Raw genomic sequence first — 21,023 nt, 5'->3', positions numbered from 1 at the left:
TGGACTGCTTAGCCTGATTTGACAGTGTCTAGGACCCAGCTGTTGAAGATAATTGAGCCTCAAGCATTCTAAAAACAGGCCAGCCTGTCCCCAGAGGGATGGGAGAGGGAGAGGGAAGGGCAGAGCAACAACTGGAACAGTGCTCTGGACCAAGGAGTCAAAATGAGCACTTAGGAGGCACTCGGGGAGGATGCGCGGACTGGCTGAGCCCTGAGCCCAACGGCTTCCTATTGTGAGATCTATCCCTCTTTCTGGGGTAGTCATGCTGCTTTGGGGAGGTGGTGGGAGGGACAGAATTACACAAAAGAGTGCTGCGGGGAATACTGCTGCTGCTGAGCTCCATAGTGGCATCTCTGCATGGACACTTCCAAGGACCTTAAGGTAATCCTGGAATCCTTAAAGGAGAGTGAAGTGTCAGTCTTCCAAGAACAAGGTCCAGCCATCAAAGGGAAAGTCCTCAATGGGTGGCTGGAAATCTGATGCAATCCTGCAGCTTTGTAGCCCTCTTCATAGTAACTGCACAGGCCATTACCCTGGCTGAAGTGTCCATAGCATTGAGGATGGACCATAGGGCATTTTGGCCACTAAGCAGCCTTCTGCAACAAACACCCAAAACTCCTCATGCGAGGCCTCAGGAAACTAGTCCACAAACTTGGACATGGCTGATTAGTTGAGGAAATTATACTTGGACAGCAAAGCTTGTCGATTCAAGGTCCTCATCTGTAAAGATGATGAGGTATAAATCTGTCAGCCCAGAAGGTCCAACCACTGGGACTCTGTCTTTTGGGGTGGACTTGAATCTGTGCTGTTGGGCCCTTTTGCTCACCGGTGAATTTGGTGCCGGATGGAAACAGAATCTCTCAAATCCTTTCATCAGAACAAAATAGCACTTCTTCGTTCATTTAGCCCAGGGGTCAGCAACCTTTGGCACGCGGTCCATCAGGGTAATCCGCTGGTGGGCCACGAGGCATTTTGTTTACATTGACCGTCCACAGGCACAGTCCCCAGCAGCTCCCTTTATTCACTAGTTGTGATCATTTTATTTATACTCATTTGACATAATAAAATTACATGAAAAATTAGAATTGGACCTAAGCTGCAAAATTCAGAACTGATCTTCTCTTCTGTCTAAACTTTTGCTTTGAATTCACTACTATATTAATAGCATCAGGTCTTTGTGCACTTTTTCCCCCTCCTCTCCCTCCCATATTAAGAATATCACTTAATTATAACTAGTGAATAAAGGGAAAAGCAAATAAAGAACAGATACAACCCACTATTTCTCATTTGTCTGCATTAGCTTGATTCTGTACCTCCAGAGAATGATCTTTTTTTATACAACATGATTATCTGAACTAGCATATGCTGACATTTGAGTAAATATTGTGGGACAATAAACTGATCCATAATAAACAGAATTACATAACTCATTCATTTCAGACATCCAGACGTTGTCACATTCATTTTTGTTCACTGCAGTTATCAGAAATTTAGTTTAAGCTTGGCAAAATTAAAAACATTCTTTTGCAAGAAAATTCTTCAACATTGAGCTCTCTCATTTATTTCTGCTTCTATGAAAATCAAGACAAGGGAAGTGCCCCTTTTAAACATACAGAGAGATGGCAATAAGAGAATCACGTAGTATCAATTTCTGGGAGAAGTGCTGCTCATTTCACACAGCTCTGTCAGTAACTGCAGCAGCAGAGCTGGTCAAATGGTAAATTTGCTTGGAAAAAGAAGAGAAAAGAAAAAACAAAGCACTTTTGAGGCAGCTGAAACTATTTGTGAACTTGGCCAAATTGAAAAAAAAGTGGGTGAAGGAGGGAAAAGTTAGTTTTGACATTTTCAAAACAAACCAGTTTGGCATTTTGTTTGTTGAAACAAATAGTTTCATTTCATGTCAAAATGACAGTCAAAATGTTTTGTTCGATGCAAATTAAATTTTTTTGATTTTTCATTTTGGTGAGAAATACTGAAAAAAATTCAGTTTCTGTTTGAAACATTGATTTTTGTTTGTTTGTTTGTTTAATAATTTGAGTCTTTGCTTTTGGTGACTGAACTGGAAAAAAAAATCAACTATTCACTCAGTTCTACTCAGAAGGTGCCAAACAGAGTTTTGTAGAGCTGACAAATTAATTGCATGGATATCCTTGCTGAATCTTGTACAAACATCCCGGAGACCAGTCAGTCATTCTAAGACAGAGGTTACTGTCCTACTGAGCATAAAAAAGAGACCACTAATTTCCTTCCTTCAGTATCTCCCAATGAATTTGAATGGTGGTCCACAGCTTCATAAAAAAACCCAGCACTAGCAGAGCATAAATCCTCCAATTCATCATAAAGATTGGTTACTGATTTACACAAGTTTATGGATTACAAATCATCGCTTTAGAGACATTCTTGCACTGAAATTTGAAAATCAAAACACTGAGATGAGTCAACATAATCTTATCCCTCATTCTATCTACTTGTCATAAAACCCCTTCCACTTATAGTGGTTTACAAGTAACCACTATAATTTTAGTTGAACTAGTGAATGGGGACAAAACCCAGGCAGACTGCTGGAAGATATAGTACTTAATTTTGATTTTTTTTAAAGTGTGCCTATATTGCTCTAGGTGTATGAACCAGTTAAAAAAAAGAAAAGAAAAGCTACTGAACTGTGCCTCATTACGACTACCATTCAGAAATTAAACAGCAAGAACGTTTCTTTTGCTCACCTCTCCTCAAAAGCTTGAGCAAAGAGACAAGATTTGTTACATGCCCTGAGAGCCAGCAGAATGGCTTTGATGGGCTAGACAAAGGAATGGAGTGAGTGCCTGAGTAGGGGACCTTTCACTGAAGACACTATGCCAGCAACACCTCTCATTTAAGGCCTCAACTCCAAAAAACACATGCTTAACCAATTTGCTCAATAGGGGTTGTTTGGTAAATTGGGGCCTAAACACTAAGGCACTTCAAATGATCTCAACTACTATAGTACTGAACAAGGAAATTCTCAAGTAGCTAGGTCCCAAGCCTTTTAGGATTTTACAGACCAAAATTAAAACATTGAATTTCACCCAGAAACCAACTAGAACCCAGTACAGATCATAAAGTGCAGATCATATGGCACCACCATAAATGACCCCTGTGAACACACACTACAAGGAAGTAATCTGCCAAATTCTGCTCATAACAAATATAATGCACTGGAAAGCTGCAGGAAGAGACTACATTTATTTTAATAGTATTGGGTTCTCTAGACAACATGAAAGGGTATTGAGAAGAGAAACCATGAAGATTTTCTGTCTGATGGTAACATCGAAATTCCTTAACAAATCAAATTGCTCTACTGCCCTGCAAAAGGGTTATGGAAACAAACACTACTTTTGCCAGATGTGACTTGAGTTTTCTCCAGCTATTTACTTAGTTTATGTTAACCTGCTTCATCGGCAGACCAGTGAGCACACACAGTATATTATGTTGAATCTGAGTGGCTGGAAGAAGCCTCAGGATTCCAATGGAGACCAGTTACAAACTGAATGGATACAGTCTGGATTGCAGAGACAGGGAAGGCTTGCTAGCTAATAACACTAGTTTAAACAGAGAAACCTCCACCAGTGACAATTTAGAATGGCAGTAAATACGGGTGTGAGGTAAAGAGAATGGCTTAGGTATCCAAGTATCGGGTCTGAAGTGCTTTGGAGTCACTGCTTTCATTCTTTGAATACACAGCTCAGCCTTTTACCCTGTTGAGGTACATAAAATTAGGTTTTTGCAGATGAGTGTGTGACTGTACTTTTGTGGTCCTAGAGTATCAATCTTTTGGATGAAACAAACCATAAGCCCTGTCTCCTCCGGGAAACTATTAAAGATTCACTAAGGCCTTTCATAAGGAGGCTTTCACCAGCGTCTGTAGATAAATGGTCCTCCTCTTGCTGCTTCACTATATTTATAAATTCACACACAGAGGAAGATTATAGATATATAAATAATGTAAAGTATAATTATATAATTGTATATACATATATATTTTATGCCTGCACTGTACATTTTGTATATTATTTGTATTTATAATATACACACATACAGTACATAAAGTACACAACTATGTACTTTCATGTCAGTCCTCTGGATGAGAGATCCCACAGGTCCTGTTAGGTTCCGGGAAGTGGGTGGGAGCAAGCCCACCCATGACTAAAAGCCCCTCCCCCCAGCCACTGAGCCAGGGACTCAAATAAATATGGGGGACAACAAAAGAAAAAAAACAGGGACAGGCGTGCAGGTCAAAGGATAAAAATTGGGAACCTGAAGGGGACACCAAGCAGAGAATCCCAGACAGCGCCCACTGCTCCTCAAAGCTGTCAAGGGAGCCAACAGATGCGGGCCAGAGGAACTCTGCCCAGCGACATGAACAGAGAGAGTAAGGGAAATAAGCCCCACAGTCACAGAGCACCCCCTCGACCAACATCCTCTCCCTGGTGTTATAGTTGGGCACTTTGGCCATCACTAGGAGGAAATTGACAAGGAGGTCTCATGACTTCGTGGTGCCACGGATGTGGCTGCATCTTGGTACGGTAAATATGTAGTTTGTGAAGTGCCTTGGGATTAACATTTTTATATAAAAATAAACTTCACACTGCTTGTGAAAGCGTTTGTGTATTCATCCAACAAGGAAGGAAGGAAAAAGCAGTCTGCCCAAAATGAAGGGTTGGGCTTTCTGATATAAGAGAAACCCATCAACCAGCAGAGGTAAGATTTATTTAAAATAAATCAGTACTCTGGGGTGTTGTATTTAAGTAATAGTAACAGCATATAATTTCCAAACTAAACAGATTTTGGCTTCTAGTGCATTGCTTGCTCAAACCCTACATATACTTATCCCAATGAACAATGGCAGATACAGAACATCAGCCAGCGGGTACACTGAGAGTTCATTCTTTCTAGTTCTAACTAGTAGCAAAAGGGAATCAAAGAAAAATCATCAACTTTTGAGAACAATCTCAAAGACCTTAAGAACTAAAAAGGGAGCAGAAACTATTTCCCACACCAGTTTTGGAAGTAAGAAATAACCTGCCGCATTGGTAATGTGTCAGGAATCTACCTGTATTTGCAAACATGTCAAATTTGTAAATCCTGAACAGCTATAAAAGACTAACTGAAAATGGGACAACCATTATTTTTGGAAGTTTACTTTGCTATGGATCATGGGAAGAAACGTGAAATCTGAGCTGTAGGAGGGGAAATAGCATAGTCTGCCATTTCTTACATTTAAAAACCAAAAAAGCAAGACAAAGTTGGGGCATAAGGGACCTGGGCTCAGTGAAGAGCTGCAGAAGAGTGCTCTATATCAGATGCAGATGTGGGGCTTGGAGAGATGAAGGAAGCTGCAGAATTAGTTAGTGTTGGGCTGGGGACACAGAATTAATTAGCATTTATGTTTCTTTGCGAAGAAGCTGGAAGCTTCTGTGTCATCAGGCAACACAATGCAAATGTATATATTTCTATGCAAATGTAAAGTCTACTGGGTTTTTGTCTCAAGATGTTGGCCGGTATGTAGATTGCCTACAGATGTTTTCTGCTACTTGACACATTTATCAATGTAACTGGTACTAACTGCAGGTGAGAGGAAACGTGACTCATTTCAGCCTGAAGACATTATTCAGACTTTTTCAGGAACTAGAAAACTGTAGGGGAGGGCTTACTTGTGAGGTTTATAAATCCACCTCCAGATTGAAGGGGTGGATTGAGACCATTTCACTGCCTCTAAAAGTACACCGCTTCTGTGATTACCCTTGATAGGCCAGTCTTCTCTGGAGCTCATAAAAAGTGCTCCTGAAGAACAGCTTTTGCTTCTGGAATGTGTGCTGTGTCACATATATTATTCCGGAAGAAAGTTCAGGCCTCTTCTGCAAGTTCATTTAGCATTAAACTTTCCCAAGTTATAATTATGGGAAAGTGTTATTAACTGAGAAAAAACAAACAGATTCCCATATGCGTCAGCTATTCATTCAACTACGTGCACCTGGGTACATAAGGTTTATTGCCCAGGGTGAGAGGGTCATGGAAGCTTTATATAAGAGCTTTTTGTTCCTATATTCACAGCATGTCATCAAGGCTAGCCATGAATGTGTAGAGAGGGCAAATTTCACAGAATGAAATTAAAGCAGTTCTCTCACTCCCCGCTCTCTTTACATATGGGTATCAGAAAGTGGAGAGGACCAATTTTATGTCTTCCTTTAAAGGAAGACACGCCCCCACCCCAATCATGTTAATTGACAGATCAGAAAAAAAAGTTGAAAATACAAAGATATTAAATTACATACACTGCTTTCAGGAGGTGAGGTGCAAGGCAACCAGTACTTTGAAAGTCAGAAATCCTTGATCAAGTAACAGTGCAGTTTTCTACTTCTTGTGAACAAAACCAACCAACCCCAGACAAGTTCAGCGATAGGAAATATTCTATCTACACATAACAAAGTGGTATATACCTATTTACCAATGCTTGAAAAATTACAAATAAGGGCATTTGGCAATAGAGACACTTTTCTGAAGAACAGAATGGATAACACATGAGTAAGGCTATGATTTAGTCACAAGTATTTTTAGTAAAAGTCACGGGCAATAATCAAAAAATCACAGCCAGTGACCTGACTGTGACTTTTACTAAAAATACCCCTAACTAAATCTTAGGTGCTGTGGGAGGATGGTGGGGGGATGGGAGTGCTCTGGTGGTCGCTGCTGCTCCTGGGGGTGAGGGCGGCCCAGGGCCCTGCTGCCACCGCTGCTCTGGGCAGGGGTGCCATAGCTGCTTCCAGACCGCTGCTCCGGGGCAGTGCCTGGGATCAGTTGCTTGGGGCTGCCAGAGCAGCAGCCAGTGTTGCTGACCCCAGGGCTGCCCCAACTGCTCGGGTGGCCTTTGGGTCAGCTGCACCAGCAGCTGCAGAAGTCCTGGAAAGTCATGGAATCCGTTACTTCCGTGACCTCCGTGAAAGACTCGCAGCTTTACATATGAGTAACTCATACAAAAATATACATGTATATTGGTGTTTGCCCTCTACATAGGGATAATTCTTGTCTATGGCACCTACAGACAGTTAGTGGAAGGAAAAATAAGATGAAAATCTTCTAACTAAAACTTGTCTGCTTAGTTCATTGTCATACTAAACTCACAACCCCAGACTATTGCTCCTGCAAGGAGTTTTTGTTGGTTTTTTTACTTCAAGGGATCCTGCATTTCCAGTTTCCTAATCATGGATTCTTCTACTCAAAAGTTTAAAAGGAATATTTTAAAAGAAAGTTTAAAAAAAATACAGAATATGTCAGAGTATACTAAGGCTAAATGCAAGCTAATGGCTGCACGGAATTTCAGTCCATTGCATCCTAGAGGATCATTTGATCGACAGCTGTCCCAAGACACTAAGCCACCTTACAAATGATTCTGGGTATCCTGGAAATACAAGGCAGGATAGAATAAGTGGGAGAGGAGTAGGAAGGGATGGGTATTTGCCTAACATTTATCCACAAAAGATTTCTAGCAAAATTTATTATACAACAATAATCATGCTGTGAAGAACGGAAAATTCTCAGCAAGAACAAATTTGTTGCCAGATAAAACCTAATACTATAAATACTAATTTAATACATACGTGCTGTATAGTATTGTGTGTAGATTAACACAGCTGCCAGACACATCCTACTCACCCATTGTTCACCTACAGTGTAGCTGCTGTTTTTAGTTGGGTCACATCTTCCTTTGAACATGTAGACTACAAAATGCACACTGCCAGTGTTAACTGAAGCACGCACAGAAGAGACCAAATAATGAGGAAGCATAAAAGAACAGCCTAGCCTATTGTATGATGACACATATATGACACATCCTTCAGCTGGTGCCAGAAGCAAAGCCGCTACTGTTTGACCAAGTAGAGGTTTTCCTTCTGGGACTGTTCACAAAGCGTGATTTTTATTTCATTGCTTCCACCCTAGTTCCTGTGCTATATAAACAAAGGTAGAAATATCTGCAGTCATACATGCTGTGAGAATGTGCAGTATCATTTATCAGGTACAGATCATTCAGTCTGATTTTTTAGAGTTATACCCCACCTCCTCAAATACTGTTGTAGTAATTCAATATTTCTGAAGAAACACACACACACACGAGGCTCAGCCAAATTAAAGTAAGGAATTATTTTGACATGGTGTATTTACTTGGACAAATAGATTTTACAGTCTATAGAGAAGAATGTGGCAGTAGACATCTTAAAATAAATCCAATTCAGTAGATTTATGTTTTATTAACACTTAACCATGACTCTTGGCAAGTAAGATACAGGGAGCAACAAAATAGGACTTTTTCCCCCCTGGAAGTTATGTTGATCAAATATGTTTCTTCCTCTACCATGAAAGTAAATTTTACTATGGGAATTTGCTGAAGGCTCTTACAATTTAAATAATCTAGCTGTCCTGTTTATATTACCACACGTAAAATCTCAATTTCAGGGACCAAAAAGCCAAACAATGCACCAAGTTATACATTTTATGTCACACGACTTAATGTAATCCTAAAAGGTTCCTGTTTGGTATTAAACCAATGCAAATTCACAGATTGTGCTTCCACAGAAGCCATTATAAAAATATATTTTCAAAACTCATAGCCCTTATCCTTTCCTCTCAAGAACAGTTTTACAGATAAAGTGATCCACAAATTTGTTTGTGAAAATAAATAAGTCAGAATAAGGACCAAGTCATCTTTCCTTAAGTCCACTGTAAAAATGATGGAGCAGCCACAAACCTTCATCTTTTTCTACATAATAGTCACACACACACTTAAAAAAACAACAACATTTAGGTTGCAAAGTCAAGCCCTCAGAAGTTAGGAAATGACAGAATTAAGGTTGCCTGTGAAATCTTAATTTGGCCCCCTTGTGAATATGCATTATGAGACAGCCTTTATTTACATGTTCACATACTCTTTTTCATAGGACCCTGCCTCATTCAGTGCACAGGATGGACTGTGCTCAGTTAGAGGTATTAATCCAATATTTTGTTTTATCCTCATTGCTCAATGTGTGGCCCTACTCCCAGTTTACTGCACATTATTCAAACCCTGCTCTGCAAACAAAATTATTAATTTCCTCATGGGCTTTTCTATAGCACAGAGCACCACAGCATCTGAGTGCTTCACAAAACCTCTGTGCCATGAGGGGACAGCACTACACTCATTTTACAGAACTTTGGGAATTGAGGCACAGAAAGATTAAAGTCAAAAGTACCTACTAATTTTGGGAGTCCAATATGGGAAGCCTAGGACCTGATTTTTCAGAGAACTTTAGCATTTTATATGTTTAAGATTCTGCTCCCATTGATTTCAGTGGCAACTGTGAGTAGTCACCTGTTCTGCAAATCAGGTCCCAAGGTATCAGGCTGCAATCTGGCATTTTCTGAGTCTTGAATGCTTGACTTTGCAACCGTAATAATGTTCTTTTAATATTGTGAGTTTTTTTAAAATAAGAAATTACACATAAAAAACAAACTGAAAAAAAAAAAAAGAATTTCCATCATGTGCCACCATATTGACACCTACGTAGTTCATAAAGGAGTTGGAACCTTTAGAGACATCATGAAGACCTCTGCCAATTGGGCTAATGGAGTAACTGATAGCAATAGTAGGTTGTTATCTTCTATGTGGACCACCATCAATGGGGGATGACAAGCTTTACCAGTGGGTTTCACAGATATTTTCTGATTGCAGAGGAATGGTGATTGACACTCAGGGATCTTGGGGTCCATTCCAGGCTCTGGAGGGAGTATGCTCGAGTGGGCACAGACTCTTCTGTCCATTTTCCTGAAGTCTGACTCCTTTTGCCTCATCCTCTTACTTATCCTTTTCCCGACTTTTTCTTACCCCTGGCTCTTCATCCCAGTACCACTCTTGATTCCTTAGGCTTCTCATCCCAGTCTCCTTGCCAGCCAGTTGTACTCTCCTCCAGGCTTGCTGTCCTAGTCCCAAGCTCTCCCACTCCACACCAATGCCAGTTTCTCTCTGTCCTGCTCTCAGTCATAATTTCCCTCCCCACCTGCCAGTAACAATTTCATCAGACTCTTTGTCACAATATAGTCCTTTCCCTCCTTCCCCCTCCAGCTTTTCTCCCCTCTGCATTCGTATTAGATGGCTTCCTTCTCCACACTGCATGGGTTCCAGCTGTGAGGGGAAAGGTAATTGATAGCACAGGAGATACTGGCTCCCTGCTGTCAGTTCCAAGGCCTGGTTCCATCCTGAGAAGTTAGGAACAGCCATTATGGGGCAAGTCCTGTTGGGACCCCCATAGCTCTGGGCTGGAGCATGTTCAGTTACTTTGTGGGGATGGTGCCTCTACAGTCCAGGCAGCATCAGGAGCTGTGAGAGGGTTGAACATGCTCAGCGCAGACAGAATCTTCAGAGATTTTAGCTGTTAATTCTAGCAAGTCTCTACTGAACGTGTGTGAACTGTGATTTTTTTTCAGGGAACATACAGAACTTGGCTGAATTTGGGCAGATTTTTACAGGGATAACGATCACAGACAAAGGCCACCTCCCACTACCCCCCTACCAAATTTCATGTTTTTGCTCCAAAACATTGAGGCACTGGAGCATTTCAAAGAAAAGACTCAAAGATTTTTTTTACAAGTATTTTTCCCTAGGTTCATTCCTGGAAGTGGCTGAATAGTTCTGTTAATGAAGATTACATTCCCTCTTTTGAAAGATCTATTTAGCTTGGTCTGCTTTGTTGTTTAAAGCAACTGGTGAACCTTTCCATATGGACAGCCCTGATGACAGATGGTTTCAACAAAGATACAGCCTGAGCAGTCCTAGCATAAGCTTCCCTACACTACCCACCAATGGTGCCTTGAGTCCCCAGGATGCCGGCACCACCTCAAGCAGGGAAAGGACAGTTGAGTCTTTGTGTCCATTCTGTTCTACGCCTTTTTGCTAAGATTGTAATACCTGTGCACTAGGAACATGACAGCCAATTTAATGGAACCAACATCATATGATAAATTCTTAGTGTTAGCAACACTGAGAGTTGATCAAGAACAAATGCTCTAAGGCTTGATCTACACAAGTGAAACGTAGCACAATTGTTGAGACTGGTTCGATTCCAACAACATGAGACGCCCTAGCATGGATAAGACAATGGCTGACACCAACACTTTAAGTACTGTCTTGATTAGACCTGCTCTAAAACCTGGTTAGCTAACACAGTGCCTAAAGAAATCATGGCAGATATATTAGGGTTTCCAGGCTTGCTAACTTTGGTGGAACTAATTGTCACTGGGGGCTGCCACAGCTCCACAGCTCCAATCATTTGCTGCCACACCCAGTATCAGTCAATGAGGTTTATTTTTATAACAAAAATTAACAAACAAACAGAGCTTGGTCTTCAATACTTGGCCTCAGGCTTCAGGGCCTATCCTCCCAGGGGTCTCTGGTGCTCTAGTTGCTTGGAACTTCCTCCCCTGTGCCAGGTCTCCTCCCCTCTTGGAGCTGCAGCTGCAGGGTTGCTTCCTGGAGCACTTGGCCCCTTTGCTCCAGGGACCCTCTACAGGAGTTAGCTCCACTCCAGCGTGGCTTTGCTCCCAGGGATCAGCCTGTCTCAGTCCTTCCTCTTCCCAGCTGTTTATTACCAGCCCTTTATAGGCCCAGGTGTAGCCCAACCCTCTTTAATTAGCTGGGTGAGGTTCACCTGCTCCAGTCTAGGGGAGCAGGGCTCAGACACTCATAGAAACCAGTTACCCTGTGACACTAACTTTGTGCAAATTTTTCCTAGTGTAGACAAGGCCCATATTTTTTGCAATTAGAAGTAACCAAAAATGATAGCTTGAGATACTACTTTACTAAAATGGAGAAGCCATACATAACCTATAGTACAGTATTATCCTTTCTGTCCTTAGACGCAGAACCACTCACCACAAAAAAAATTTACACAAAGCTGTGCTCAGTGGTGATTCATTCAGATATTAAACTTTCAAAATGCACTGTGGAGGAGAAATGTAGTTCCTTACCTTTCTGGTAAGTGGCACTTCAATAGGGACAGGGACAACTTCCGCCAGTAGGCAGCCATAAAATGCTACCATAAAAGCAGCAGGATCATTGTTAGGAAAAACGAGTGCTACCTGAAACAGAGAGAGACATGTTAAAATTTACATTGTCAAAAATCTGTTACAGTATACTGTACATTAAAAACAGCTTCCACATTCCCTTTGAAAAGCTATTAATATTTAAAAACAGCTCTGATATAATGAACTTTACAGTGTTCCACCTAAACTTTTCCCGACTTATACGTAGGTACAACTTTTGAACATTTAAGAGCTGAATGATGAGTGAGAAGGAGTTTGTTCTCTCTTATACACGTTCCTTTTTGTGAGCATCTCCACTTAGGAACTTGCACTTACTTACACGCTGCATTTTAAATTGCCAGCAAGTTTCATCTGAGCAATGACGTGATTGAGGTTCAACTTTGGAGCAAATACGATTAATGTAATTTTAAATAGAAAGTTTTACATCCTAAAAACATTAAATTAGGCTACTGAAAACAGAAATGGGTTTATGCCCATCCAGAGTAACCAAACATAACGTACCATTGTGCCAACTATTCTCAGCCTTCTGTTTTGTCCGCCTGCAACAACTAAAGCCTCCTGCAACTTTGATGAAGAGGTTTCACCTATGCTCTATAAGGCCAATGCAGGAACAATAAATGCTACGATGAAGGTAGCAGCCTGAAATTCCTACCCTACTCAGGTTTCAGAGTTGCAGCCGTGTTAGTCGGTAACCACAAAAAGAACAGGGGTATTTGTGGCACCTTAGTCTCTACATTTGTTAGTCTCTAAGGTGCCACAAAGTACTCCTGTTCTTTCTACCCTACTCAGATTCCTCAAACTAAGCAAGTTTAGGGCCAAGGCTTACTGGAACAAGAGAACTTCAAGGAAAGATCAGATGCCATATGGAATCACGCGAATGCTCTTTTGTTTTGAGGCTACTTTATACTAGAAGGGACAATTACTGTTATAATTTATGAAACAAGTTTCATTAACCTAACATGTTGCAAACATCACCTTTTCTTAGTTTATTTTGGACAGGAATTTTTTTCTATTAACTTACTTCATTATTTGTAGTCTTCCCCATGTTTTATTTTTCCCAACAACTAACAAACAGACTAGCCAATTTCATTTTGAAGTTCTTGTTCAGTGCAAGATGAACATTGCAGTAATAACTGCAGGGGAATGTTAGGACGCCCTTAATCTTTGGGGAAAAAATTACTTGATGCATTTCCATTGCTCTTGTGTTTTGAAAAAACAGTTGGCATATAGCTTCCACTTTCTTCTTCTTCCTCCTTTATGCCACTTTTTTTGGTGAGGACCAGATCTCCTTTTCCTCCACAAGAGGTTCCAGCTTCTCCCTAGTGTTCCCAGGCCAGCCAGGAGATATAATCCCTTCAGCATGTCCTGGGTTTGCCTCGGGGCCTTCACCCAGTGGTACATGCCCGGTAGAGTTCCAACAGAAGCCTTCCAGAGGGCATCCTTATCAGGTGCCCGAACCACCTCAACTGGCTCCTCTTGATCCGGAGGAATAGCGGCTCTACTCTGAGGCCCTCCCAGCTCCTCACCTGTCTCGGAGAGTAAGCCCAGCCACTCTGCAAAGAAATCTCATTTGCTCCTCTTGTACCCACAATCTCATCCTTTCAGTCATTACCCAAAGTTCATGACAATAGGCGAGGATGGGGACGTATAGCGACCTATAAACCGAGAGTTTCGTCCGACAACTCAGCACTCGCTTCACCACCATGGATTGGTACAGTGCCTGAATCACTGCTGCCGCTGCCCCAATCCACCAGTAGATTTCCTGCTCCTGCTTCCCATCACTTGTGAACAAGACCCCTAGATACTTGAACTCTTTCACTAATGGCAACCTGCTACCCTCATCAGGAGAGAGAAGTCCACTTTCTTCCGGGAGAGGACCATGGCCTCTGATTTGGAGGCGCTGATTCTCATTCGAGCTGCTTCACACTCAGCAGTAAAACTTTCGAGTGCGCGTTGGAGAGCACAAAGCTTACATTTTGGACAAAGTATTTTTATAGGCTCCTTTACAACCTATAAAATAGCCCCTGTCCTAAAGAACTGACAGTCTAACGAGACAGCCTTCTCATGAAGGAGTGGAAGACAGATGCAACTCCTTTTTGTTAAGTAGTTTAGATGTAGGGTTTTGTGTTGTTTTATTCCAGTAAAGTGGTGCCCAGTCCCTGGGAGTAGGTCAGCTGGGACAGTTAGCAAATATGTCAGAATAGATTCTGGCTAGTATTTTTAAAGGCACTTAAGGGAGTTAGGGGCGTATTGGGCACTTAAGTGACTTAGGTGCTTTTGAATATCTCAGACACTAATCACTAACAAACCTGTAAAAATTAAAAAGGAGGAAAACAAAACATATGGAAGTGTATCTAGCCAGAGGGAAATATGTAGAGACAGTAGATATTTCATAGAACCATGCTTCATTTTTGTTCAACACAGACACGGGGTATGAGTAGCATGAGGTCAGACTTTAAGGAAAAGGCATTTTGGAGTATTCCATATCGTGTCCATAAGGAAACAGTTTCATTTTCATTTAGAAAAGATTGCCAATGTCCACCTGTATTTAATTTAGTGCTATAAAGCACTCCTCTATTGCCATATGATGCGAACTCCTATTTTCAAAGAAGTTAAAAAAACTTTTATGGCACTGCAATGGGGAAAGTGAACAGAATATCTGCTCAGAACATGAGGAGTACAGGAGCAACTCATCTTCAATTTGAAATTACTTTAAATTACAAAAGATGTTGGGTAAGATATTATACAATGCAAAGTATATGCCTTCACCACTCAGCTATAAACATCTAGCTTCACTGTAATCTACAGAGAGTTATTTTAGAATAAGAACTTCAATTGATTTGAACAAAGGGAAGATTTTACTTGTCTTACTCTTGCTAGAGTTTCAGCTTTAGGTCTGAATCACCAACAAATCCTTTTTAGGGTTAGGAAATCTTAGGGATCACTGTGAAGTAATTTACTACAAGGAGACAGGCAGTAAATACAAGATATACGGATACGGTGTATCTGAACATTCCTCCTTTCAAAGGATTCTTTGTGCAAGTAAATTTAATGAGAATCAACAATTTGTTTGTCCTACTGTTGCTTAGACTCTGTTGTAAATCAAAGAGAAAGAAAAGATTCTGTTGATTAGTACTGGCTAACTGCCACTGTAGAAAGAGATTTTGTTTAAACATCAGTTTAAAAAGACTCTTTAGTTTGCTTCTTTGTGTTTTATTTCTAAAAGAAATTTAGGAAATATTTCTGAAAATTCTTTTATTTGGAAAACATTAACCATGCTCATTTTACAGAGGTTAAACAGTCCCTGCCCTAAGGAACATACTGCATACAACTATACATTTATTGCATGCAGTACAAGGGGGAAAAGGTGTGAATTTGAGGCTCCTGAGGGTATGTTTACACAGCCACTAGACACCCACGGCTGGCCTGTCCTATTTCATTGCTGGGTCCACCTTGCAGGGTCCCAGAGCACAGGCTCCAGCCCAAGCCCAGAAGTCTACACAGCAATGAAACAACTCCACAGCCCAAGTCCTGTGAGCCTGAGTCAGCTGGCACGGACCAGCTGTGGGTGTCTAGTTGCTGTGTAGACATACCCTGAGGTAATTACACAGAGGTAAGTTCTGGAAGGCTTTATGGATAACGGTTTTTTGAAGATAGACTTGAATGAGTGAAGTTACTTAGTACACCAGAAAGGAAAGGACTTCCAAACTTTACATCTTCATAGAAGAATTAGTCTTCAGAACTCTGTGAGGAAGTAGGGCTGATATTACTATCTTTCTTTTACAGAGGACAGAGACAGATGGGAACCACCATGTTTAACACTAAGTGTCAAAATACAGAAGCTCACTCTGCTCTCTTCCCAACCCCAAAGACAACACTGGAGGATCCTCTAAGTGACATGGACAGGTCAGCTTAGCTAATCATCCGTTCTCTCAAGCATTGAGCATGCTCAGCTATAATGGGCATTCAGTTCAGTTTCTGTCCCAACCACTTGGACAACTTGACAATTGGGCAGAGGTTGGGGACAGGAATGTTTGCTTGGGGTTGTTTATGTTTCAGGAAGTCAATAAATATAAGCCTTGGCAGCTTCTCAGTTGTACAGGGGCAGAAGAGATTAAATGACTTGTCCAAATCTATGCCAAATAAGGCAGTGGCAGCATTAGATCATGGAAGTACTTAATCCCAGTCCCACATTCAAAACTCTGATTGTTGCTCAGGAAGCAAGCTCACACTTATAATGGTCTAAGAATTATATGTGTGTCCAGTTCTGCCAAAGGATGCTCACATTTTCATCTCATCTTAAGCAATGCCTCTTTTGCATCCACCATCTCAGCAGCCACAAAGTCATTATATTAAATACGTTTTACCAACATGACACTATGGTCTATTATCCTCCATGCTCTTTGTATGCAGAAATCTTTGCAAACAAGACCAGTTGTTCTTTCTTTCATCAAAAAAAATATATTTTTTTTTTTCATGGGAAAGCTTATTGCTGATTTTGCAACAAACTCAAGTTACTACTCAGTGAGTAGCAAAGCAGATATAAACCACCACACAAACGGCCAGTCCCTCTATGGATAAAAAGCAACAGATTTTCTCCACATTTGATTTTATCACTTATCTATGTGCCCTCCAAATCCACATTCACATCTTCTCAGAGTGTATTTAATGTCTGTTAATAAACCATTGAGATACTTACCCTGTCTCCAGGTCGCACCATTGGTTCTTGTTTCGTGCCTAATTTATGCAGTATATTGTAAGCAACCTTCATACTTCTGGTCCAAAGTTTGCCTAGTAATAAATAATTTGTAAAATTAACTTTTAAATTAATCTTCAAAATTTACTTGTAAAATGATAAAGGAAAAATGCACCTCTAGACCAAAGGGACTAAATAGCAGGAACATTTAGGGTAGGACTTTGCTACTGGGTGTACACATGAGGCTCCAACTGAACCCAAAGGGAATATTGTGGATACATTTAAACACAGATGTTTATTTGAACATTTATCTATCATATGAAGCATTATAATAAAAAAGGAAAATCTCAAGCTCTCTTTATATTTTAAGTTAATTTTTCCTTTAGTTCCTTTTCCTCTACCTGCCAAGATCTGAACTCTGGGTTCTATTCTACTGCCTGCAGCACTCAACTGTTTCAAGTGGCTGGGATAACATTTAGCCCAGGCAGAGACAGATGGCCGAATCATCATTAATTGATGTAGGGCAGACACGGAAAGCTGAACTCCCACCTGGCAGAACTATGCAGGGGTGGTCCCCTCCACCTCCCTCCAAAGGCATAACTAGGACCCATGTGGCACATAGCCCAACCCCTAGCCACGTGGGCTGAGGATGCAAAAGAACAATTCCAGAAAAATGCCAATCCCTCCCCAGGACAAAGAAACTACCTGGAGGAGCTGGCACAGAAGCAGCAGGGACCCCTGGACACGGATGATGTATTAAGGTGCTTTCTACAATTTTTATTCTGTACAGTCTCTCCCCTGTGCTGACTAGCTGTTGCTCCAACGTTCTCCCACAGTGTCTTCACCTCAGCTTCAACTGCACTGCCATTTGTGCTCAGCCTCCTTCCCTCTCCCCTCCCCATTTCCCCCCCTCCCTTTGCCTTTCCATTAACTAAGCCCTCACAATCAAGACCCCACCCAAAGAATTGTTTAAAAACAAGTCATGGCTGTAACATGACATTTATAAACAAACATCGATGGTTTGCATATTGTATCCCTTTCCCCCACTCTTCGTCTGTCTTGTCTAGTTAGACTATGTATGCTCTTCAGAACAGGGACTTTATATTACTTATACAATAACTAGCATAATAGGGACTTGGTCCCAGTTGGCCTTTAGGCACCAACACAATAAAATTAATATTTAAAGAAGAGATTATCTTCAACATTTTAAAAATCCCAATTTCTGCTCCACTGGGAACTGAGCAGGTATATTTGGGCTTGTCTCATGTAGTTTACTAACAGGGTGTGATTTCTAAAGCGCACTAACATATTTCTCATTCACTGGTCCATGTAGACCCTGCTGGTACATACTAAAGGTTCTCTTGTGGTTTTTTACAGCATACCAGCAGGATCTACACAGACCAATTAATGCACAACATGTTAATGCACAAGAAATCCCACTGTATTGACAAGCTATTGTGTGCGAACAGGATTTTTCCTTAAATACTAGAAATTGTCACCACAACAATAGAACTAGTTTCCAGCTCGCCACTTTTATTTTAAAGTGAACCTCTAACCTCAAGGTATTTCACTCAGAGCTATTTACAATGCTCAATAATTGTTTCAGAATTAAATTTGACAAGCAAGCATGATCAGACCTTAAAAGAAGTGAAGAGGAAAATAGGTAACCAACAGCTTTGATTTCTAAAAGGTTCCCTTATGGAACAAGTAGTGCAAATAGAGCGCGCTGGAGAAGGAAAAGGCAAACAGTTCAGAATTGCAAGAAAGAACCATCTTTACACAAAACACTTCCTAACTTGATATACACATAAAGACTGAATAAGTTTTATCCCTTGTTTGATGCCAATGAGAGTTAAGGGGACTCTGCACCTCACAGCGTCAGCCATTTATTCAGTCCATGAAGCATTAATTCCACCACGAGTCTTAAGTTTGTGTTTATACCCATCCAGATGAACTTTACTGTATGTATTTGACTCCTTTAACCAATTTTAACTTTCACCTTTTTCTTTCTTTCTTTTTACGAATAAACCTTTAGATTTTAGATACTAAAGGATTAGCATCGGCGTGATTTTTGGGTAAGATCTAAGTTATATATTGACCTGGGTATGTGGCTGGTCCTTTGGGATCAGAAGAACCTATTATTTGAAGAGATTGGTTTTAAAGAACCACTCATCTCTAAGTCTAGTTTTTTCGGTGGTAATACAAGGACTGGGATGTCTAAGGAAACTGTTTTTATGACTTCTTGTTAGCCAGTGTGGTGAAACAGAAGTTTACTTTTGTTGCTGGTTTGGTATATCCTATGGGGGATTAGCCATCAATCTTGGGGTCTATCTGCCCTATTTCTCAGCAGTTTGTCCTGAATTTGGCATTCTCAGTTGTGGCCCAAGAAGGCATGGTTACACCCTAATAATTTCTGTTGCCCTTCTCTGAACCTTTTCCAATTCTAAATATATCATTTTTGAGATGGGGCAAATAGAACTGCACACAGTATTCAAGATGTGGGCATGTGGGATTTATATAGTGGCCTTATGATCTTTTCTGTCTTACTATCTATGCCTTTCCTAATGTTTCCTGACATTCTGTTAGCTTTTTTGACTGCTGCTGTACACTGAGCAGATGTTTTCAGAGAACTATCCACAATAACTCCAAGATCTCTTTCTTGAGTAGTAACAGCTAATTTAGAACCCATCATTTTGCATGTACACTTGGGATTATGTTTTCCAAGTTGCATTACTTTGCCTTTATCAACTTTGAATTTCATCTGCCATTTTGTGGCGCAGTCACCCCATTTTGTGAGAGCCCTTTGTAGTTCTTTGCAGACTGCTTTGGACTTAACTACCTTGAGTAATTGTGTATTGTCTGCAAATTTTGCCATCTCACTATTTACCCCTTTTTCCAGATCATTTATGAATATGTTGAACAGCCTCTGGGGGACACGACTATTTACCTCTCTCCTTTCTGAAAACTGACCATTTATTCCTACCCTTTGTTTCTGGTCTTTTAACCAGTTGCTGATCAATGAGAGGACCTTACCTCTAATTCCATGACAGCTTACTTTGCTTAAGAGCCTTTGGTGAGGGACTTTGTGAAAGGCTTTCTGAAAGTCCAAGCACACTATAGCCACTGGATCACACTTGTCCACATGTTTGTTGGCCCTCCTCAAAGAATTCTGATGTAAGTTATCATAGATCCACTGATCTCTTTGGAGCTATCATGATTTACACTACCTGAGTATCTACCCCCATTTGTCCTTGGCTATGCTTGTATCTAAACCTCAGGACTTGATTGGCTATATCCCCTGTCAGTAATTTTTAATAGATCTTCTTGTTTAGCTTTCTTAGAGAAGAGCGGCTAGTTGTAAGGGCTTCAAACAATAATTTCTTTAGTCCTATTACATGTTTTAGGGTGGGCGGTAGATTTCCCTTTTCAAAGGAGACGTTGACAATCTTTTATGGTCTCAGTGTTCTCTATTCTCAAAACCCAGAAAGGATGGGTTCAGTCACCGGTGATGTTCTCAACTGCCATTAATGTTTCTATGATTTCCTCTTTCATGAATGTGCTGAGTTCCTGGGAGGTGTTTCTGGGCTAACTCTCTGCTTATTGTTTCTGGCAACTCATGAAATCATCCCTGATGCAGTGTGTGAAATACAATCATTTTCTGCACTTTGGGAGATGCAGGGCTTTTGTATTACTGTGGTAGTATCCCTCTGTTCCCCGCCAGCTAGAAGCCCTCACATTCTCTACTCATCCTCTCACTGACCTACTTTTATCCTTTATTTTTAAGTCACTGAAAGTAAACTCATTTAGTTCTCAAATCAATCCTACACCAGTCACCAACTGTTATCCCTATTAAGGAGTGCCTACTGTCTTCATTGTCCATGTTAGGGTTCTCTGCTTGCATTCACCCATTCAAGTGGCTAACCCACCTAACATTGCTGCAAACAATTATCTTGTTTCCTCACCACAGAAATGGCAAGCTCTGTGTGGCTCAAAAGCTGTCTGTTTCACCAACAGATGCTGGTCCAACAAAAGATATTAAAACATCCACCTTGCCTCTCTAACATCTTGGGACCAGCATAGCTGCAACACTGCAAAATACTGTCTATAGTTTCCTAGACCTTCTTTAGCTCTCTTAAATCTATGGGTTGATGGGAAATTAGCTTCTCCGATCCGTCAGTGACTGACTTGTTTCCAACACATTTTTAAGCAACTACTAAAGAAGTTT

The 21,023-nt window shown here is 40.8% G+C and overlaps 1 protein-coding gene across 1 annotated transcript in view; it reads right to left on the bottom strand.

Annotated features, from left to right (window-relative positions):
• The window catches only part of DIP2C (disco interacting protein 2 homolog C), a 492,048-nt gene that overhangs the window by 113,654 nt on the left and 357,371 nt on the right, over positions 1-21,023 (bottom strand). Inside the window, exons 9-10 of the mRNA XM_077809483.1 lie at positions 16,802-16,893; positions 12,028-12,138 (exon numbers count right to left, since the gene is read on the bottom strand). Coding sequence (XP_077665609.1) covers positions 12,028-12,138; positions 16,802-16,893 — 203 coding nt within the window. The remainder of the gene's footprint in view (positions 1-12,027; positions 12,139-16,801; positions 16,894-21,023) is intronic.

The sequence above is a fragment of the Eretmochelys imbricata genome, chromosome 2 (assembly GCF_965152235.1).
Source record: "Eretmochelys imbricata isolate rEreImb1 chromosome 2, rEreImb1.hap1, whole genome shotgun sequence".
Lineage (NCBI taxonomy): Eukaryota > Metazoa > Chordata > Testudines > Cheloniidae > Eretmochelys > Eretmochelys imbricata.
This window is presented reverse-complemented; position numbering and strand designations above follow the sequence as displayed.